The sequence below is a fragment of the Brienomyrus brachyistius genome, chromosome 2 (assembly GCF_023856365.1).
Source record: "Brienomyrus brachyistius isolate T26 chromosome 2, BBRACH_0.4, whole genome shotgun sequence".
NCBI lineage: Eukaryota > Metazoa > Chordata > Actinopteri > Osteoglossiformes > Mormyridae > Brienomyrus > Brienomyrus brachyistius.
In genome coordinates, this window is record NC_064534.1 from 25,197,459 (window position 1) to 25,220,491 (window position 23,033).

The 23,033-nt window shown below is 36.8% G+C and overlaps 2 protein-coding genes across 2 annotated transcripts in view; one reads left to right on the plus strand and one right to left on the minus strand.

Annotated features, from left to right (window-relative positions):
• Window positions 1-4,644, plus strand: ccnh (cyclin H). The gene is made up of 10 exons (XM_049002525.1): window positions 1-141; window positions 836-958; window positions 1,176-1,304; window positions 1,421-1,494; window positions 1,672-1,882; window positions 2,012-2,175; window positions 2,651-2,721; window positions 2,859-2,964; window positions 3,826-3,889; window positions 4,003-4,644. Exons 2-10 carry the CDS (start codon window positions 842-844, stop codon window positions 4,042-4,044), a joined length of 978 nt encoding a protein of 325 aa, XP_048858482.1. The 5' UTR covers window positions 1-141; window positions 836-841; the 3' UTR covers window positions 4,045-4,644.
• Window positions 4,634-23,033, minus strand: part of rasa1a (RAS p21 protein activator (GTPase activating protein) 1a) — a 24,645-nt gene continuing 6,245 nt past the window's right edge. The window contains exons 2-25 of the mRNA XM_049002481.1: window positions 21,563-21,715; window positions 20,360-20,495; window positions 19,930-20,000; window positions 18,273-18,390; window positions 18,150-18,181; window positions 17,310-17,362; window positions 16,709-16,859; window positions 16,467-16,545; window positions 16,231-16,354; window positions 15,987-16,143; window positions 15,746-15,833; window positions 15,568-15,648; window positions 13,118-13,275; window positions 12,895-12,971; window positions 12,478-12,650; window positions 11,999-12,158; window positions 11,630-11,772; window positions 9,609-9,724; window positions 9,314-9,400; window positions 9,152-9,219; window positions 8,926-9,014; window positions 8,722-8,799; window positions 5,628-5,762; window positions 4,634-5,482 (exon numbers count right to left, since the gene is read on the minus strand). Coding sequence (XP_048858438.1) covers window positions 5,399-5,482; window positions 5,628-5,762; window positions 8,722-8,799; window positions 8,926-9,014; window positions 9,152-9,219; window positions 9,314-9,400; window positions 9,609-9,724; window positions 11,630-11,772; window positions 11,999-12,158; window positions 12,478-12,650; window positions 12,895-12,971; window positions 13,118-13,275; window positions 15,568-15,648; window positions 15,746-15,833; window positions 15,987-16,143; window positions 16,231-16,354; window positions 16,467-16,545; window positions 16,709-16,859; window positions 17,310-17,362; window positions 18,150-18,181; window positions 18,273-18,390; window positions 19,930-20,000; window positions 20,360-20,495; window positions 21,563-21,715 — 2,611 coding nt within the window. The 3' untranslated portion in view covers window positions 4,634-5,398. The remainder of the gene's footprint in view (window positions 5,483-5,627; window positions 5,763-8,721; window positions 8,800-8,925; window positions 9,015-9,151; window positions 9,220-9,313; window positions 9,401-9,608; window positions 9,725-11,629; window positions 11,773-11,998; window positions 12,159-12,477; window positions 12,651-12,894; window positions 12,972-13,117; window positions 13,276-15,567; window positions 15,649-15,745; window positions 15,834-15,986; window positions 16,144-16,230; window positions 16,355-16,466; window positions 16,546-16,708; window positions 16,860-17,309; window positions 17,363-18,149; window positions 18,182-18,272; window positions 18,391-19,929; window positions 20,001-20,359; window positions 20,496-21,562; window positions 21,716-23,033) is intronic.

Genomic DNA, 23,033 nt, shown 5'->3' on the forward strand with positions numbered 1-23,033 from the left:
TCATCATGACTCGAAAGACCCCTGCTGTCCAAAAAGTGCCTGAGTAATACACGACAGTATTACTTGCTTCTTGTGCTTAGGGTGGTCATGTATTATTAAATATTATCTGGCGTTTCGTATAATTCTCGACTTTAGCCAAAGGTAAGTGATTTATTTTATTTAAAAAAGCATAGCCAAACACCTCAGCTACTAGCTAATATAAATATATCTTAATGCTATTATATAAAGAATGCATACAACCGTTTTGTGTATATCAGTAGAATAGTGAGGTACAGCACACACATACTGGATAACTTTCATTATTTATACTGTCGCAGAGAGGAGAGTTAAAACATCAGTTTCGCTCGAAGAAAAGATGGAATCATTTGAGATGTGCGCACGTATTTAACACTCATACTCATATACAGTAGCTTTCTATGTGTTATTCAGGATTTATTAGCGATCGCTGTAATATGTAACGTAACTGCTGAGGAGTTCCAGCCATGTGTAGATGATTTAGTCTTTGAAGCAAGTGAAAAAGCAAGGTGAAATGTTGACATGCATTCTTTTATTTTGTTTCATGCAAAAGCGCAATCGAACAAGTGGGGCGTAGTACTTCACGATTCCTCTCAGATAACTATAATACCTTGTAGAAATGCCCTTTCAGCCTCATTTGTATGATTGCATTTTTAAATTCACATGGTTTACTTTTGATATGTTTTTATGTCGTATTTATTTTTACGTGCATGAAAAATATTCGAGATTTTTTTTTTATAAGTATTATTATTATTATTGGTTGTTGTTGTTCCTTTGAAATATGATACACTGATATGGTGTAATTCTGTGTGTTTTGCAGGGTACAATGTATCACAATAGCTCACAGAAAAAATTTTGGACATTTGAAAATGAAGAATGTTTAGAGAAACTTAGGTTTCAAGCCAATCAGAAGTTTCGTGCAAAAGTTCTTGGTAGTGGAAAGGTAAGAAAAATGTATTGTACACATTTAGCACTGTGCTTTTTTCAGTAATAGTTTTGGACACACTGCCAGTATCCGTCCATCTACCGTCAGTATTTCTAAGATTTGACAAAGTGTCAGAATCGTTTTGCTGTAAATTATTCGCTTCAAATATATGACATCATCTTTTCACTTTCCTGCTGAATACTTTTCTCATCATTACTATTTGTTTTTTAACAAGGAATTGACAGGATTGGATGAATCCTCATTTTTGAATCCTTTCGAGGAAGATGTGCTTTTCAGACACTATGAAAGGAGACTTCTCGAATTCTGTGCTAATTTCAAGCCTGTGATGCCAAAATCTGTTGTGGTATTTGTTGAATACATTTTTCAATATAAATAAAACACATTTCAACAGTTTTAAATGATTATTAGGCAACTTTTGTAAAAACAAATTGATGCCATATGCCGTTTTCATCTTCCTAGGGTACAGCAGCTATGTATTTTAGAAGATTTTACTTGCATAACTCAGTAATGGAGTACCATCCCAGGATTATTATGTGAGTGTTAAAACTTTCCTTTTTGCAATAGTAAATGTAATACCAAAATAGTAAAGCTGCTATACAAATGCATAAAAAACAAGCAGAACTATGGTACTAGTTTTTTTTTTCAAGACATGAAGTAAACAGTATTGTGCATCAGTGTGGTAGTTCTTAAGTATGCTCTCTGTTCTGCAGGCTTACCTGTGCATACCTGGCCTGCAAAGTAGATGAGTTTAATGTGTCGAGCAGCCAGTTCGTTGGAAATCTGCCGGAGACAGCTGCAGGACAGGAAAAAGCTCTGGAACAGATCCTTGAGTATGAACTACTACTCATCCAGCAGCTAAATTTCCACCTGGTGGTGCACAACCCCTACCGACCTCTAGAGGGTTTCCTCATTGACCTCAAGGTAACTTCTATCTGGATTTGATGGTATTGCAGCCATTGCAAAAAAGTAGTCAAACTTCTGTTTGGCTGTATATTTAGCATATTTATATATATATTTATCTTAATTTGTCTTGTATTTGTCCCCCTTCAGACAAGATATACGACACTGGAGAACCCAGAGATGCTAAGGAAAACCGCTGATGATTTTCTTAACCGTGCTACTATGACAGATGCGGGTCTTCTCTGCTCTCCGTCACAGATTGCTTTGACCGCTGTGCTGAATAGTGCTTCTCGGGCTGGCATTAGCATGGAAAGGTGGGTTTTATGCTCTGTTGTCATATTGTCTGTCATGTAAGATACTTAAACTTTCATTCTATATGGAGTAAGAATTCATGTTTGGTCAAATATATATATATTTTTTGAATCAAAGGTCAGCATGCATGGCCATTTAATCACTCTCAGAACTTTTAATAAAAAGGCAATAGCTTGGTCCAGCGGTGATTGACAGTTAGTATAGATGTCTAAGGTGGTAGCTATAAAATAAAATTTCAGTTGCTTTTCATACAAATGTAATAACTGAAATTAACAATGCCATCGTACTGCCTCAGCATTGAAAGGTTTATACTTCACGTATTGTTAGACAATTGCATACTTTTGATATACAGTATTTTTATGTACAGTATTATTTAATACTTAATAGCATGTCAGCATATGTCCAGTTTTAATACAAATTGCTAAAGCATTGATTAAAGGACCATTATATGCACCTGCACTTTACATAATATTCTAGTTACCTGACAGAATGCTTGGGTTTGAAAGAAGACAAGGAAACCCTGTGCAAGATGATTGACTTAATGAGACGTATGTATTCAACCTTTCGATTATGCTGTCCAATAAATAAATCTTTTTTTTATTAGATTAGCAGTGTCATGCTTTATAAAGCTAAGCTTGCTTACATTTCATTGAAATCCTGCATTTTTAACCCTTTTTCTTCATAGGAATAAAAAATCTCTTAAAGAAATATGAGCTTCCCAACTCAGACGAGGTCAATATGTACAAACAGAAGCTTGAAAGAATACATGCTGAATTCGTCAACACAATTCCGTAAGTATTACTTTTATTCTAAGGTTATTTTTGAAAAGTCAAAGACTGTGGTTGAATAATCTTTTTTTGCTTAAAAAGAATATTGAGTGAAATTACCCAGAAGTCTATAACTGTTCCAGTTCTCTAAAATACAAAGGAAAGGTGCTTCAGCGCTTCCTCTCTTATCTCCTTTAGCACAGGGAACACTGGACCATCCTTTATGGAGATAATGCCGTCCCACAATTCCTTGCAGCAGAAACATTTAAAGCGATGCACCATCATTGCAGATCATAATAGTACTATTAACTATACAACAGAAGTCTGTCTTTTATGAAAAAGGGGTGACACATTTTTAGTCAGATGTTTTTAATTCAACGTTAGAAACTGAAGAATGATATTTTGTGGATTTATAGGCATAATCTTGCATAATTTTATTTTATTCATACAATAATTGAGATGCATGCTGATAAATGCGTGTGGACACGAAGGTGAACATGGGCAACAATTCTCTGTCACATTTTGTTTGTCTTGTGACTGATTTTTCACAGTGTTATCACCGTGTTTCACCTCATGTTTTCTGTCAAGGTTAATGAAAAGTGGTTAAGAAAAAGACAAAAGAACATACTATTCGATCGCAGTCAAAATCTCTAAGTTTAACAGACCTATCGTGAAACACTTTTCTGCCAAATTAACAGGGCAACATGGTAGTAACACTGAGGTTAAATGTATTACTTGAAACCCGTGTCATTTTGAGCATCAGTCAGTATATCCAGCCCAAAACTCAATTCAGTATAGGTGTTACATTCTAGGTGTTTGCACTTTATATTTAAATACATTATCAATCACAATTCACATTTTAGATTAACTGTTTTTTTTCTGTAGGAAACGGAAAAGAGGATATGAAGATGATGATCATGTCACAAAAGAGCATCCTGTTGCAGAGGAGGTTGGTTTTAGACTGCTGCAAATTTTTTACTACTGTATTCTTTCTGGTTTAGTTGCTTCATAATCTTTACCAATAGACAATCACAACTAATAAAGCAAACTGTTTTTCTCCAGGAGGAATGGACTGATGAGGATTTAGAGTACTTGATGACATGATCGGGAGCCGTCTCTGGGAACACTGACATTTAACATATTGGTGTATTACCTCAGTCTTTCCAATACTGCGCAGTAGCAGCTACATCAGGTGACAGAATTGCCCTGTGTACATTTGGAATATTTTTGAGAAATAAAGTTTTTGTACATTTCAATTTGTACATATGTCATAATTCCAGTCCTTGAGGGCCAGAATCCAACACAGTTTGCAGATTTCCCTGATCGGACACATATTGCTGGTACTTAACCTGATAACTGGCTGATTTAAGATGTAAGCAAACTGTTGCAAACTGGCCCACCAGCACTGGAACTGGGGAACCCTGATAAAAAATGTTTTCATTCTACTGAATAAGATTATTGGAATCATAGCAACCCTGAGATTTATGGTCAAACATGTATTGGCTGAAAAACCATTTAAATGAACATAATAGTTCTAAATTTATAGGCAATGTTAAATACATTGGTTAATTGGTTTTCTCTTTCAAACCTGACTTCAAAATACTAGGGATCATTAATTTTAAATACATGTAATGTTGCATATGGTTATACTAAAGTTTGTATTACCTGAACTATTAATAAAACTCCAACAATGTAACTTACAAAGCTGTTTTAATAAGTGCACAAATTTCTGATACAATGTTCATTCAGAAGTTATGGCTGTAAACAGTGTACAAAGTTTTTTTTTTTTATTTCTCTTGATTATGTTTCTCTGGCATTGACAACGTTCAAGGGAGACTGAACCAAACAAAACTGTGGAAAAAGTTCGGGGGACAAAAGTTTCATACTTATGATTCCAGCAAGTTTTGCAATATAAAATGCACAAAATCTTTCCCGTCTAAATTAGTCAAAAACAAAAAAATATGACTATTAGATAGGAAACCTCTAATTTCAGAATGCACTATTGTGTATGTCATAAAATAAATCAATCACAAATTACAGTATAAAAACCATTATAACTCATAATCCAGTTAAGAAAAAAGCTCACGGTAGCATCCTGTCAGCTAAAATTCCTCTTGAGCAGATGGTATTACACTTTGGCAACATTTGTTGAAAATACTCAAGTCTTAGGTGTACTAAGCTTTATTACTCCTCTTTTTAAAGAGATGTGTACCCAAGCAACAAATCAACAGGGTTACATAATACAAAACAATTCCTGCACATTCAGCTGTAAAAGTCAATGGGAGCAAGGGAAAAAAAGCAAGGCTTTCCTGGATCTGTCACTTGCTGCATAGCTCATGTGGCACAGGGCACAGCATTCGTGTGCCAGAGGAAGAATGGGCAAGTAATGCAGCTTGGGTTGCCAAGGTGATGAGGGTAGAGCATGCTCGGTCCCAGATGCAACTCCTCAGAACGGTTACTACCTGATGCTGTTGGACATTGAATATTGAACTTGTTTCTGCTGCAAGAGCTCAGTGATTGCCAGAAGCTTTTTCAACACATGCTGCATAAATGTAAACAAACAGGGAGGATATGTCAGTCAAAATTCGGTAAAGCACTGCTTTAAATAGACATGGTCTCTGCCCCAGTTGCTACCAACGGCAAGGCATTCACTGCTAAGTTACACCGCAAAAAGAGCAGACACAAACCTGCTGCACCCCTCTCTCATTACTCAGCGTTCGAAGCTCATTTGAATGTGTCCCACAGATCTCGTGCAAAGCAGCAAGGTCTCGGGACAGGTCAGCCCTAAAGTGCTCTGTAGCATCCGGGAGGTCAGGGACGTTCTACAGTAGCAAAGGAAAACAAAGTGTTAAGTTGATTAAAGGTGATTTCACTTTGGTTTTGCTATCAACCCACATACACACACACATTACAGAAACCCTTGCAATCACCAACCCAATTGGAAATGGTGTACTTTTTTTAAGCAATATCCTAAAGACTAATCAATTATAATTTGCGCTTTTCTAAATGATCAACCTTGCTTTGTGAGTGACCATCATTATAATTCAACTGTAAGAGAGTCCCTTTGAGCCCAGATTACAGATGTGAGAGTCTGCGATCTGTGTGAAGGGTTATTGCAGCCTTCTCTGCCAATCTGTTGTACTCTAAGTTTATAGTCTGGCTAATATTCTGACTAAGTGGAGCTTCTACATCAGGGGTTGCCAACAGGGCTTTTTTTTTTTTATTAAACCATTGGAGCCGCAGAATTTTACTGGAAACTCATTCTAGAAATAGAAATTCATTCTAAACAATTTAACATTTTTATATGACACCAAGAACAAAGTATAAAATAATTTTCAATGTTTGGTGAGCTTTAGAGAGATAATGGCATGCTCATAAATTTCTTAATCATATGATTATCATTTTTTAAATCGGTAAACAGGTTCTCCACTACTTTGAAGAGTGTTTATCAATGTATTCAGCATTCAACACTGTGTGTTTTATCTCCTGAGATGTCACAAAACTGACAGCAACTGTGCTGAACTTCAAAGCAGTCTTAATAATGAAGGTTTGCAATCTTGCTTGAAAATCAAGGTGTCTTCATACACTCCAGAAAACAAACATGCACAAAAATCACATTGAACTGGTAATCAACCTTTCTTACAATTGCAACAGTGATTAAACAGGCATATTATTTAGGCAACCACAATATTTCGGCACACAATTATTGACACGTAACATCATAATTTATTTTTTTGTCCTGCAATATTAGGCACATGGGGCAACCTGGTGAAGTAGCTGTGAATGCATATGCCTCTATCCATTCAACTCTAACATCTCAATGTTCTCACCACACATAAGGGTGTACTCAAATACTATTCCGTACTTACAAACTTTGTTTGAAGCATACCACTCGACTGTCAATGTAGTACATACTGTATGTGTGCATGATAGTCTGCTTTGGAACTGCATGCAGACAGCCACAGAACCGTAGGTTACTGACCCCTGTTCTAGGTCTGCAATGATGTCTGAGATCCTCTTTGTATCAGTCAATGTAGGTCACATCTGTAAACATTTCTTGCACGTGCAGGTTCTGACCAGGGGAACAAGTGAGCTTTCCTTCCTTTTCCCCTTCATATTATATAGTTGACATGATGTACAACTATATAGCAGTAGGGCTGGGCGATATGGACTGAAAATCATATTATCGATATTTTTAGCTAAACCGCAATATAGAATAAATTTCCCATAAAGTAATAACAAATAGACAGTTCCAAGTCAGAGCCAAATGTCCTCAATGACACACGGGCACTTTTATTTATAGACAGCTGTACATGTACATGAAGAAATGGCTCAAAAATGTCAATATTTGTCCTACTTTACTGCATTTCAACAGATATATCTATCGATTGGTACTACCTACCGAAAATGTCATTTTTATGAGCTGAAACTGAAAGCGGATAGTCCAAAAAATACGTAACTTGTCTTAAAAACACAAACTAATGTAACGTAAGCAGGCATTGAGAGTCTGAAATACTTTACAAAATTATGTGTTAAAACATGTCAGGTGATTCAACATACAGCATAATAAATCAGCGTGATGTTACAGTAAAGTGTGACCAATGTATTTAATAAAACATTTAAAATGCATGAACATTGAAAACACAGAAATAAGCCATAACTCCAATGCAAAGTAAGAGAGTCATAGGCGGTTCTTCAAGCACGAGAAAAGGGGCTTGATTTCATTGTGCGCATGCACAGCACAGTGAGGTAGGACGTTTCTATAGGTTAGGATAAAATGTTAGAACATCGGCATATATTATTTTACCAACCAAGGGGGTATTTCACTAAGCAGGATTTTTTGATTAGCAGGATAACTTGTTGGATTTATGGTAATCTGGGCTAAATGGACTATATAGTTGTCCACTTAAATGTAGCTCAGACTACCTTAAATCTGACAAGTTATGCGGCTAAACAAGAAATCCTACTTCGTGAAATAGCCCCCGGCTCTTCTTCGCTAGCTTGCCTCGTGTCTGTGCCTGTCTCCATGTTGTCGCTGCATGCAGGACTTGTGAGTGAGTGAGTGTGTGTGAGAGAGTGTGTGAGAGAGTGAGTGAGAGAGATTGGTTGTGTTCAGAGTGGGAGAGGGGCGGGACAGGGCACAGTTTTGTAAGAGACAGACAGGGTGAGGAGAAATAGGCGGAAGTGGCGGTGCTATAAATATAATTTTAAAGCAACAAACTATATCGATATAAACGATATCGTCTCATCATATATCTTGTATAAGATATATTGATATATCCATAAAAACCTGATATATCGCCCAGCCCTATATAGCTATATATATGAATGACTACATAAATGTACAAGAAACAGGGTATCAGTGAAAATCACCCAGCCCCATGTAAATGAACTATCAAGTTACTATAATGTTTATAGATATAGATACTAAGGTTGGGTGATATGACACATAAACTGGTGTTGATACCTAACAGTGACTAACCATTGATTAACTCCTTTGTTGAGGAAGTAGACTTGCACACAAAGCAGGATAACAGATTTATGAATTTGGCTTTCAGTTCAGCCATCTAGCCTACATTTCTTGCACAATAAAAAAACACATATTGGTATATATTTTGTAGCACCCTGATACAGTATGTGAAGGTATCATCAGTGTATGTGAAGGTTATAATAGTGGTATGCAGTTAGTGGGGGGTGCTCAAGGACTTAATATTATCCCCACACTTTTCAATTCAAATTTTGCACATTACTTTATATCACCTAGTCATAAGAGATACTCACCCCCAGTTCATCTAGAAACATGATCATCCGATGCTTGTTGTTCTTGATGAATGGATTTACCCCCTCCATATATGGTTCCTGAGGAGGGAAATACATTTTCCTGTGATAAATGAGCCAATGAAACAAATGATAGTAATGCACAAACAAACCATATTTGCACAGGTATTCAGTACTATGAAAAAGTCCCTTATTGGTTTAATTTACCTTGGCTCCAAATTCAACCAGATTTGCCAAGTTTTGAACAGACTTAGCAACCAGAGTGAGGGTCCGGCCAGCAGTAGGGGAGGGTGGATCTGAAACAAAGATGTACAAGAATTATCAAATAATTGAAGTTACAGAATTATTCTGTATAATCACCACTGTGCATCAATCAAACTTGATTATGATAAAACAATAATAAACTATATAAATCAAATTCATATTTTCTTACCAGCAATTATGTTGAACATTCTTGGATTTAGAATTGCAGGGCAAATTAATCGCAGAAAGACAAACCCACTGAAACAAGAGAACAAGGGAAATTAGGTTTATTAGTTTTTTTTCTTAAATTTGTAGAACATACAAATTTTCAATCAATGACCTAACAATTTACCTCACAACCCTGGTCCTCATTGTTGTATTTGTTGGCCACTTCTCTTTCACAGATTTCTGTAGACATCCATAAATGAATCTCAGTGTCCTATAATGTTGAGGAAAGAGTAACAAGTATCACATAAATACAAATGCAAAGGTTATAGAACATTTTAAACTTTACACTTGAACCTCATTCTGAGCTTGCAGCTATCTTAGTCACAATTATTTTTACTGGTCAAAGGATACAAAGCAACAATATGCACCAAGTCTCACCTTTGTGAAAACCCTGAATGAGCATATAGAAATGTACTTACGGTGGAAGGATTTCAGCTGCCATAAATATTTTTTCCACCAGCTCTGACAGAATGTTCAGGAGATGTTGCAGATTCAAGCTGACATCTTCATTCTTCTCCAGTTTAGAAGGGTTCAGCTGAGCAATATAAATACAGGAAAATGTTTCATGTCCTTAACAAAAGTGCAAACAGTTCTCAGTGTTGCTGCAAGTAGTTACTGTTTGAGAATAAATAAACGTTTTATTTAATCTGCTAAATGCAAGAACATTACTGCTATTAGTAGTGCTTTTACTGCACTTACTACAATGTCAGCAAATGTTTATGTTTGATTTAACTGGAATTAAAATTCTAAAGCAAATGAATCTGCAGTATATTAATGTAATTTTGTGAAGTGGTTCTTTGAATGAACTAGATAAAACAAAATTAATCTTATATGACAAACAGTGACTTAATGAAAACTCCCAGTCTATGGGGTAGCTCTTGCCAATAGCATATTATATTCCTGATCTGAAAAACACGAGTTTTCCTCAATAAAACAGCCATTAGATGGCACTGCTTACTCACAATGAGACAGTTAATTCTCCATAAATACCAAAGTCATTCTTGGCATAAAATACATGAATGTTTTCTATATACAAAATATTGTTGGTGGATTGAATTCTCCATATACCAAAAATAGACAAAAACATATGACTCTAGAGAAACATAATAATGTAGGTTTTAATCTAAACCAGGGGTTTCCAACTCCTACTGGACGGTAGCCCTGATTTAAACTGATAAATCAGACTGTAAATAAATGCTAAGCATTTTGTACTCAACTTTACTTCAAAGCATAAAATGTCGAAATCCAAGAAAAGCTTTTTTTCTATACTTTAAAGTTATTTCTTGCTAAAAGATACATGTCTGCATATTATCAACAGCAGACTTTAAACAATCAGCAAATATGCTTCAAACATTAGGAAACATTCATTTGATTGTGAAGGGAACCAAAGGTAAAGTAAGACACCTAAATGTCATTTAATCTGAGTTCCTTTTGTGTTAATTCAATTACATTTATTTAGCAGATGCTTTTATCTAAAGGGATATATAACTGAGAAAGCTGTGTCAGCCAGTCCCTTGGGTTAAGAGCCTTTTCTCAAGGGCCCAATGGTAAAACCATTTTGCAGACCGCGGTGTTTGAACTGGAAACCTTTCAACCCACTGTAACGCACCGTTGTGTCAGCCCATATTGCCGAGACCCAATCCGACCCTTAATTAAAGGGAAAATCTACCCCAATAAACTAAGAAATCGACAGAATTCAAACGTAAATAAAAATATGAGGTTGCATTAACATAATGTTAATGTATTAAATGGGAATAATCATAACTGTTTAACACTGTGTAAAGTGTTTAAACATTGATTGTGGGTAACTTGCAAACAGTTTATTTGTAATTACTTATTGTATATTACATATTGTAATTATTCCAACAGAAAAAGTAACCAAACAATGTTCTGTGCATTTTGGGGTAGTTTTATGCAGTATTCCTAACTGCCTATATACCATAAGGCAAAGCTAAAAAATAAGAAAAAAAGTGAATTATTAATTATACTGTAAAGAGTTAACGATAACCAAATCATTTTGACATTCATGTTTATGAAAATAATCTATGTGATAGCCCTGGGGAGAAAAATAAGTCTATAAATTCACGAAAAAGTAAAACTGCATCACAATGCATGCCAATTTCAATGCCAAGCACAACATAGAGATATACACAATGTATTAATACACCATCATATATAGATGTGGACATTTTTAATGAGAGACTTTAGAACCTCACTATTTACTGGGTAAAAATGTATTGGGAAAAATCAGATTTTCTGGGGAAAAATCAGATTTTCTGGTGAAAACAGTTTTAAATTGAAAACTAAGATGCTATTTTATAAAAGGCAAAAATTAGATTTAATCACATACAAACCAGAATTCACAATTGAAAGCATAAACATCTTAAGCTACTTTATATGTACAAGTCATGGAATTATTAAGCTAGAAGTACCACCTTACCTCACAAGACTGCTTGCTCTCCATTATCTTTAAAATTGTGTCTTTGAGAGCATGGTGGACAAATGGTGTGGCTGTAGCTTTCATGTATTGCTCCATGAGTGTGCTTGCCAGGGTAGTTGCACGGAACAGTGTCGTAGCTTCATCTAAGACCCAGGAAACAAGCATTGTTCATCCAAAACAAGCTTTTACTAAATATGTATATACAATCAATTGACCTACAGATACAGATAGTCATGAAGCAAATACAGATTCACGCTCTCAAAGACATCTAATCTTAAACAGATTCTTTAAGGTTCAAACAAATTTTGACAGCACATTCTATGAAACATTCAACAGTGAATTTGTACAACAGAGCTGGAATCTCACTACCTTCCATGCTTATTTCCCTGTCATTTAGTGTTCTGAGAAGATGTGCTTCCACCCTTTCATGCCTGAATATCCTCAGCAGAATACTAGCCAGAAGACTTCGATCCTGCCCGCAGACATGGGCCAATGCATAGATTACGTGGAGCTCTTTCAGCAGGATGAGCTTACAAAGAAACAGAAGACATAGGTCAATTTATTCTCTTACTGGTAAAGTTAAATTTCACTGATGACAACAAATTTATCGGATTTTCTTCGAAATACGAAAATATGTTGCAGCCAATATAATTTCACTAAACCATTTAAGTCACAAAAATAAATTCTAGTCACTTAGTGATATGAATGGTCTACAACAATAATTTCAGAAAATCTTTAGGGAATATGGAGCTGATGTTTTAGAATGCATAATAGTTATTTACATGGAAACAAAATATTATTTCAATGGGGAAAACGGAATATCGGAAGTGAACATCATCTGTTCCTACCTCCTTGAATTCATTATATTCCTCCTCTGGCATTATTTTCTCCACAGAATAGCGAGCCCTTACTCGAAGGGAGCCAGGTTCAATTCCTTTGAGGGGAATATGAGAGCTGAGAGGGAACCACTCGTCGATCATTTGGCCCTTCTGAAGCCGGCTGAGCTGGCAACGCATGAACACTAGGAGCAGAAATGTACAGAGTGTCACTAATGATTACTTTCTGCAAAAATGCAGATGACCTGAGCTGCAGTGTTTTTGAAGTATATAACAAAAATTAAGGCCATTAGCAGTCAGCACAAGCCACTTAGACCCATTCAAATGGAATGGACTGTAACAGCAGAGCTGATGCATGCCTAACAGACTGGAAAGTCAAGTTGAGATTGTTGGGTTAGATGTCTATAAAACTGATAAAAAAAAACTTACATATGTCACTTTCTTTGCTCTTTTTCGTCTTATTGCTGAGGCTTATTTCAAATCTGTTGATTTCACTGGACAAATCACTGAAAAAAAAAACATCAAAATCTTAAATTGAGATATTCCTGCAAATATGTTTTTGTGTTAATGAAATAAAATGCAGTTTCTGAGAGACACAGAGTATCCTAATTTATCTGAACTATGTGGGTGGCTATGGGGTAGAGGTACTCACTCAAAAATAAACTCCTCTGTAAAGACAGGGTTCTGTCCTTCTCTGGCATGGGTCTTTGCTACTTGCACACTGTTCAAATAGATATTGCAGTAGGGATTTGTAAAATGTTTGACCGGTAGCTTATGGGCCTCTTCTACATAAAGCATCAAACTGCTGACCTGAAATAAATAAGATAAAGGTTAATGATATAGTAGTAAAAAAAAAACTGGCCATTGGACAATAATTTCACAAGAATGCAAACGTGTCAACAAAAAGTATGCACTATGTTCAAATTGTAGGGTAGTAATATGTTAACCGAGACTCACTAGACGACAAATATTTAACGTTCCTTTTGACTCAATGAGACTCGAGAAAAAACTGATGCTGATAAAAGGTACCATCACAATACCGTGAAGAACGTTTGCAAGCAAGTCTTTCTTATTATCTCCATCATCTAAATCAAACAGTATTTGGCACTGGTTTTGATAAATATCATATTTGAAATTCTTAAAGACCACACAAACTTAGTAAGTCTACAAATCATTAGGCAGAATCAATGTGTTCTGTAAAGCAAATCATCCTTCCCTGGCAACTTTTTTTTTTTTTAAAGAAAATTGCTTCAGTGCTTATATATTTTGGGATGTCTTGCTTGAACAGCGTGCTACAGATAAAGCCACAGCCACATACCATATGTGACTGAGGTCATATGTTTCAGTCATTCTGTTATTCATTTACTCCTGTATTCTGGATGTTCTACGACCGAAAGTCTTTTGAGTTTTACATCACAAATACCCTAACCTTCTGCTGTAGAATTCCCATATTGCAACTTGGAATTCATTGGTCCTTCAGTGATTGCAAACTATCCAGGTCCTGTGACAGCAAAGCAGCCTTACACAATCATACTCCTATTGTCTGATCTGTCCACAGAACATTCAGTTCCAGTAGTGCTGTGGAACATCCAGGTGGTTTTTAGCAAGCTTGAGACAGGCAGCAATGTTTTTTTGGAGAGCAGTGGCTTCCTCTGTGGCATCCTCCCATGAAAGCCACTGTGGTGCAGTGTTTTTCTATTCCTTGTCAATTATCTGAGCAGTGTATGGTGTGCTTTCACCCACTCATAAGAAGGGTACCATTTGCGATGAATTTCTATTACTTCCTATTACTTAAATGAAGTCTGATTGTGGAGGCTCATATCTTTTAGACATCCTTTCCAGTCTGATGAGCTTCAACAACTGTTCTTCTGAGGTCCTCAGAATTTTCTGTTCATCTGGTCATACTGCACTTGGACATACACTACCAATCAAACTTTTGTGCACACATTAAGGTCCTGTTCACACTTGGTATTAACATGCATCCTGTGTGATCCAATCACAAATAGACAATGCTAAATACGTCCGTTAGCACCTGGCATTAACATGCGTCCCCACATAACGTTTTCAACCGGATTTCACTTTCCTGCACTTTAGATAAGCACGTATATATCACTTCTGTATGCAGAATCTGCCAAACATTAAAAGAAGCAGAAGGATAAATAAAAAGCTATTGGCGACCGAGTCTTGTGAATATTTATCTATTGGCTCATACCTAATTAAAAAGAAAAACAATCATGTAAGCGGGTTATAGCATTTTAAATATATATGAATAGTCAGTCCAAAAGCCTGATAAAATATAGAGTACCTTAAGAGATTCGCAAACATATTGTCTAAAATGCTTTAATTTAACGACATACAGAATACAATAGACACTGTTCACAAAGGCTACTGGGATTGGCACATTTACTTACTGGTTCTGCTAGATTTGACTGATTCAACGAAAAGAACTGGTTCAAAAGAATGCCTTGTTCACAAATCAGACACCACAATCGGTAGTCAGGGCTGGAGTGGGAATCAAGACCCCGGACGGCCCAAAATAAAACTATATAAACATTTACACTGCTATCATAGGTTTCCATTAATATATCCATTATCTAGTCAACTGAACGCACATTCTTACCTACACGCTTTAATTTTTTACTGGCACGTTTCACTGATATTAATATAATGCGAAGCGGCTTTGACATAAATAAGGAAGCTACATGAAAGTGCCCAATAAATTTATGATCTGAGCAAATTCCAAATCATCTTTAATAAATCACTTCTTACACTATTTTTCCCAAATTTGCACAGAACTTTAATGACGTGCACTATTACAGTTTCCGTGCAAATGGGTAGCGACAGAACTGATATTAAACCAACTTCCCAGCAGATTCAAACTTATTTTTAGCGTTGTAAGGGAAAAGGATGTGTTGTTCACAATACAGTTTACTACATAGTGGCTGTTTCTGCACTGACAGACGTTATGACATAAATCATATTTTAAATACTGTTCACGCACTTAATGAGTACGTAGGTATTTCTGCTCACAGGAGGACATCAGTAAAGTAGGCGGTCCTTGAATGGAGCTCGAGACACATACACATTGCTCAAAACAGATACCTGGCGCAGCCGTTTGTTGGCAGTAGGTTGTATTGGTTTCCGCAGATGGCTGCAGAAGACCTGAAGGCATTTCATCCAATCCTAATAACGGATATGTGTCATTAGAAACATAGACACTACAAATGCAAAATATTATCACAGGATAGAAATATCGTCGAATGGGGGGGAAAATACAAACCTGTGTCTGTTCGGGAGTAACACCTGCAAAGTAGAAGATGTACTGCTCCTCGCTAAAGTGCTGAACTACAACCTGGAAACAGTTTGGCCTGTAAAAAGACAAAATTTGCACAACCAAAATCAACATCAGACAAACACATATCATCATATAACATAATCATAAACACAAAACAATATTTTTATTTTACAATGAGATGGCTGCTTCAAAGCATCCAATCATTACAAAGCCTTAAGCCTCTCACCTGCCAAACAGACTGTCATGTACTCCATATACAGAACACACGCTTAAGTCTATTAAACCCTTGGGCTTGGTGGCTCGTTTCTCACTCTCAAAGTAGATAAGCTGGGCATCGTTCCCCTCCAAGATAAAGAAGAGGTTCTTCCATCGCTTGCCTTTGCCTGAAAAATAAGAGCATGTTAGCAGAAATTCATGCAGGCCACAGTACACTCATTCGCAGAGGTTAATCAAATAAAATGTTCAAGCACCTTTATTGAATTGGAGGTAGTCTTTCTTGACAATGTTTTTATAGAAGGCATCTTTTGTCTTTCTGCGAATTGTGTTATAGATTTCTCGGCCATCCACCATGTCAGTGAGTACTTGTTCCTGGTTCTTGAAATTAAAATTTAAGGAAACAAAAATTGAGCTATATCACAATGTTTCAGAATAAATAAGGACAGGTGCTACCCATATACTCAAAGGAAGGTCTGAATGATATTCATACCTGAACTGATACTGGATCTTTCAGGGTGTACCCTTCCACAATTTGCTCTTTTTTGTAATGCTCAATGATGTCATCAACACTTAGTGAAAAAATTAGATGGGGGGGGGGGAAGAAATGTAACACATACACAGTACAGTTCAAATATTTTTCCAGCATAAAATCTAGCACATCCAATATTTCATATAATATTAAAAACAATCTTTGCAATGGAAATGTTACATCGATCATTAGCAGAAATGTACCTGTTGTAGTACCTCCCTCCCATCATGAACTGGTTGTTTGGAGTTGGGCATATTTTAAACCTTTGGATGCTTTCATTGGTGCGAAAAAAGAGTGAGTAATCTCCAGGTGTGTTGTCTGAAGGTCTGACCAAGAAGCTACACACTTCCCCGACTTAAAAATAAATGAATAAAATTAGTTACAGATGTTTGTGAAAGGTCAAGCCAAACTGTGAAATTCTTGATGTGCACTTGTGATATGACGCACAATGACATTTAATGACTTACAGATTTTTTTATTTGAATTGTGAATGCATGGCTCATACAATAAGTATTGAAAACCTGTTCAAGTCTGTCAAATATCTAAAATGGTAAGACTTGGCCTTTGGTTGTAATATTTCAGTCCATTTTGTCTTATTTTAGCAAAATTATGCGAGTAGGCTAACTGACAAGGCCTGACATCTTAAATTTTATGAATTTCATAGTCAAGATAAATGTGTCTTGCTTATACTGAATCTGTCTCTGTTGACATATTGGTAGATTTGGCCGCATTGAAAGCATGCGTCATTATCGTCCTCTCTGCTCCCACCACAAGGGTGATGACGCTGTGCAAAGAACACAGTACCTGTCATCAGCAGGTTGCATGCTTCCTGTTTGCTGATCTTCCCGTGATACCAACTAGAGACAAGATGGAAATAGCCCATTATAAAACAACATGCAGCAGGGCACAAGGGCTTGCATCTGTGTCTGCTTGGAGGAGCATGTCAGCAGCAGGAGCAGTAGCAGAGTGAGTCAGCAGCGAGTAATAGCTGCACACTGGGGCACAGCGTCGCCGCGCCCACCCAGCCAATGGCTCTCTCTCTTGCACCTGCTCCTCTGTGGACAATTACATGAGCTCATCCTCCCCTAATCCCTACCCCCTCCAAAACAATAACAAAAATAGTGAGCAACTAGGACTTGCTAAATCCTGACTGAGGAGGCAGTTCAATTACACAATGGGGTAAAACTACTCAAACAAAAATGCTTTGAATCAATAAGCTTGATGTACACTACATTGTCACATTTAATAAAATAGGTATTTTTCCATTAACAATTCTGGCAAGTTAAATGGACTGAGGAAAAATATCAGTTACAGGCACTGCATTTCATTGGTAAAACAGAAAATTGCTTAGCATTAGTCTGAAATTGTAGTGCACTTATCAGAAAGGTTAACTTCTTGTGCAGGTGGTAGGACCATTTTATACATTTCATTCACTGATTACACGCACTGCATAAATCTACCCAGGCCATCTCAAAGGTAATGGGGATACAAAAAAAATGGAAAATCAGGTACCACTATTTGTCACAGTTTCAGCCTTGAAAACTTTTAAAGCTATTTCCACACACTAATGCTCCTAAGAATATACTTTACTTGGCTGTAGCAAAGTCCATAACGAATAAAATAAGTTTATGAAGAAAATCTCACACTTTGCCCTCATGAGGATCTTCTTCTCGCCCCTGAAAAAAGTACATGGAAATCAACACAAAATACTGCAATTATAAATTCTTATTGAAAATTAGTGGAAATAATATTTTAAAGTTTGCCTACCACTTCCTCAACAAGGTCCTCAACAATCAGGCCCTGTTCATCGGTTCTAACATTGGTCACCCACATCCATCCATCATCAAGTTCATTGTGAACAATAAACATGTCCCCTTTAAGAAAACTGAAACAAAAATGCATGCAATGGGCATTTTTAATGGCACCATACCATTGTAAAATCTCAGACAAATGTTATGGCTGGTTTCTTTGGATTTATAGAACAGAAAGACAGGCAAGTTACAGGGGTTGGACAAAGAAACTGAAACACCTGGTTTTGGACCTCAGTAATTTATTGGTAAGGTGTAGAGCCTCCTTTTGCAGCCAAAACAGCATCAGTTCTTGGAAATGACAGATACAAGTCCTGCACACAGGGATTTTGAGCCATTCCTCTTGCAGAACAATGGCCAGGTCACTATGCAATGCAGGTGAAGGAAAACGTTTCCCGATTTGCTCCTCCAAAACACCCCAAAGTGGCTCAAAAATATTCAGAACTGTGCAGGCCATGGGAGATATTCAACTTCACATTCATGGTCATTAAATCACCACTCTTGCTGTGCGTATTGGTGCAGTAACAGTCTAATGCACAGCATCACCTTCAGAGTACAATTTTTGAAGCATTGGGTGAACATGGTCCCCCAGAATGGTTCAGTAGTCCTTGGCCTTGACACAGTCATCTAGAAAAAGTAGTGGGTCTAAGGCAACGGTCTTCAACTCTGGTTCTGGAGAACTTCTATCCAGTACATTTTCTACCTGGCTTCTGATGAGCCACACCTGTTCGTGGTATTTACCTGGGAACAGGTGAAGCTCATCAGAAGTCACGTAGAATAGAAAACTTACTGAACAGTATAGCTCTCTAGAACTGGAGTTGGAGAGCTCTGGTCTAAGGAATGCCATGATATTGCAATCGAAACCATCACTGATAGACTCCTGTGTTGCACTCTGGGTACACAACAGTCTAGGTGGTAAGCCTCTTTGGAACTTCTCTCACCGTAACTCTCCCAGATATGGGGAAGACAGTGAAGGTGGATTGATCAAAAAATATGTTTCACATTATCCACAGCCAATGATTTCCGCTGCTGGCACCATTAAAACCGACGTTTTACATTGGAATGAGTAACCAAATGCTTGACTACAGCAGTCCAACCATAAATACTGACCCTGTGCAGCTCCCGACAAACAGTTTTGGTGGAAACAGGAGAATTGGGCAGCTGTGGTTTTATGTTTTTTGGATACCATCCGGGTTCATACCCGGACATCCCTTTCAGACAGCTTGCTCTCGTGTCTACAGTTACTCCTCTTGGATGTGGTCCATGGTTAGACTGGATACCATGGTTCTTGATAAACCACACTTGCTGTCCTGGTCACAGATTCATCAGCAAGGTGCACACCAACAATCTGTTTTCTTTGAAACTCTGATATGTCTCCCATTATGTTAGATGGATTGCGATATGTTATGTACGGCTGTGCTATTGCTCTGCTAACGTTTGAATGTGATGCTAGGCATGAAACCCCAAACATTATTGACCAGGTGTTTCAGTTTCATCCTTCTACTTCTATATTTTAAGTAACATGATGTGTGTGTAGGTAGATAGACAGACAGACAGATACATAAATATACACACACACACACACACACACACACACACACACACACACAACCGACCTGATTTCATCAGTCTCTGGCACTTTGGTGTAGGGAAGGATAGCTCGCACTCTTCTCCTGTCTTCCACAGGCTGCAGTAATATAGTGATTTACTGAGTACTGATATATTATGCCAGTCTCATAACTCATGTCCCTACAAAAATTCTCATTGAAATTATCAATTTAAAGTTCACTACTGACAAGCAGGATCACACACTGATGAATGATGTAGCATATCATGTTCACAGAAAAAAAAAGTTCTTGAAACTTTCAAAACATAGAATACATTTCATAATATATGCACTGAAAAAATGTATTATTGCAAAACTATCATTATAACTAGACTGCTGGCTGAAGTCACATATAGAGAGGAAATCTTCAAAAGAATTACTAATGCTGCAGTGACACTAAGATGGCAGATATGAGGTCACTCATTCTTAATTCATCTCACCTCTGGAGGAGCCACTGGGGAAAGCAGCTTTTCCCCTTTTAGCAGACAAGATACATAGCTGTAATAGCCAATCAAGTCTGACAAGGACGAGAACCTGCGGCCTCCAATATAATAGTCACCACACATTGCAATTATCCTGAAAAGACATTTTATATTACATTAAAAACTTGGAAATACAAATAACATATTTTTCAATATACAATAGCCTTGACAAGCATATAATTTATTTTTCCATTAAAAGTGATTTTTTTAATGGATTGTAGCACTATATCACTAACTTCTGTATATGTGCAGTACAATAAATGCATCATCAAACTGAGCAACAATTTACCACCTGCAAGTAATCAGCATGTAAATATCCGTCTTTTCTATCGGAAAATTCTTTGGTTTCTGACATGGAATGTAGTCCAATGTGAACTGCTTGATTAACAAGTGTACCCAAGGCCTAAACAGTAGTTTATAAAGGGAAATAACCCATCGGGCTGGAATCTACAGTTTAGTAATGAAACTCTACAAAAAGACTGCTGGACTAGCTAGTTATTTAACAACATATCTCCACATTCAGTAAGCATATACATTTTTGACATACATCAATTTCAATTCAAAATGTTTTACAATCTCTGGGAAACTGAAGAAAAAAAGACTGCACTGAACTATTTACAGAATGTTTGGTACAGAAAAAAGCTTCAGACACACACAAGCATAGTTTCTTACACTACACTTCACCTCTGTGTTACTATGTTGACCTTGTAGGTATACTTAATGCAACAAATCTATCAGATTTTCCAGCCATCCAATCCAAAGTAGGTTGTTACTCAAATAGCCACTTGCATGGAAATTAGAAGTTAAAATGAGAGAAAAAAATTTAAACATTATTTCCTGCTATATTCCCTGTGCGGTTTGTTAACAGACAATTTTGACATATGTGATGCTGTAAAGCACAACTTTATTTGGCAGCTTAAACTATATCCAATTAAATCTGTCAAACTTCTAGTCATGTTCTGTGCACAAAGAAACCTATTATAATATTTGCTCATGATTTTGGAATGTGAGGTATGTAGTGTAACTCCTGGAGGAACGAAACAAAATGCTTTTTTAAATTGTGCTTGAACTATGCAGACATGAATGACAGTTTTGGCCACCTATAACAACTACAATAGCACCACTGATGAGATGAACATGTACAGTAAAACAGAAAATCACCTGAAATGGTTGACAACACCGGTCATGCTGAGGAAGGAGAGCACAAAGGAGCCAGGTCGACGGTCACTCTCCCTTATGAGGTAGCTCCCTGGCGTCTTGGCCTGCCGTAGTCGCTCCTCTGCTATAGTCCTGTCCAACTTACCATGGTACCACCTGCAGAGTAACAACATAATATTATGGCTCAGCACTGAATGTTAAATTATTATTTAACTTTTATAACTCAGAATAAGCCTATTTGTTTAAAATTTCACAAGAAAGATCTACTAATAAACATTTCAGCATAACAAATTAGATTGCTCATCTTAAGGCGATACATTGAAGAATATGCAATTATTGAAAAAAACAAATCCGTTCCAATAAGGAAGGCTGCAGTACTGCCAAACGCTAGCCCACCAGTAACACAATCATTTTATAATAAAAGAAAAATCAGTGCAGAAAATATGACATCAAAAGTTACTAGGCACTCTTCACTTAACAACCTCCGTGTTTAACGACCAAATAAGCTTATGACCAGCTCTCTGACCAGTCGGTATTGTACACTGTACAAGAACTTTGGTCTTGGAAACAGCAGCATGCCATCTCAGCATCAAGCATCTCATCTTGCATCACCCTTTCTCATCTCAGTTTCGTTCCCACAGTCGGTCAATACACTAGCGTTCGTAATCTCCAAGACTATGTATTTCGTCTATAAATTTGTACTTTACCATGAACCCCATGGTACAAGATTTAATAAATAAAAACAATTAGTATTTACAGTATGCAAACCTCAATAATGTATATTCAAGCTATTTCCTCTATTCTGTTTATTACAAAATACACCACACTACTGTATAAATATTTATAAATATATTAACAATGTTATAAATTGCATTATAAAATGTAACATGAAAACAATAACTAAAGATAGTTGACTCAAACCCACTACCAGAACAGTATGCTTGAAATATCGGTAAGGGGCAGCTCCTCGCTTATCAACCAATTCATTTACCAACCTAAACGGAGGAACAGAACTCGGTCGTTAAGTGAGGAGTGTCTGTATTTGAAAAATACATGTCTGTATTAATCACACATGATGATCAGCCCTTCAAATGCAGAACGGTGAAATTTAGGCTGATTAAAAAAAAACTACTAGATAAGTTTGAATAGGAACAATTATTAAAACATTCCTTGCTTATGACTGAGTAAAAATGTTTTGGTGTAACTTAGTGATGGTCTCAACCAAGCTGACTATTGCAGTCTTAGCTATGTGACAGTTCCATGTGTGTAACATGCAATGTTGATACTAACATTACATATTATGCAGACCTAGCTACTACAACCATATATTCAGATTCATTCATATTTTCAATGGTTCAATGAAAGGTATTATGTCTTGAAAAAGGAAAGGCCTTGTGTGCTTGATATTCTTCTTGAACTTTCCATAATATATTCAAAATGGTCACCAGTGAAGTGTCACCGGGCGGCATCAGCA

Coding starts and splice junctions, on each gene's coding strand:
- ccnh (XM_049002525.1), top strand. CDS start 842: ATGTATCACAATAGCTCACAGAAAAAATTTTGGACATTTGAAAATGAA. Junction 959..1,175: donor AAGTTCTTGGTAGTGGAAAG/GTAAGAAAAATG, acceptor TTTTTTAACAAG/GAATTGACAGGATTGGATGA. Junction 1,305..1,420: donor TGATGCCAAAATCTGTTGTG/GTATTTGTTGAA, acceptor TCATCTTCCTAG/GGTACAGCAGCTATGTATTT.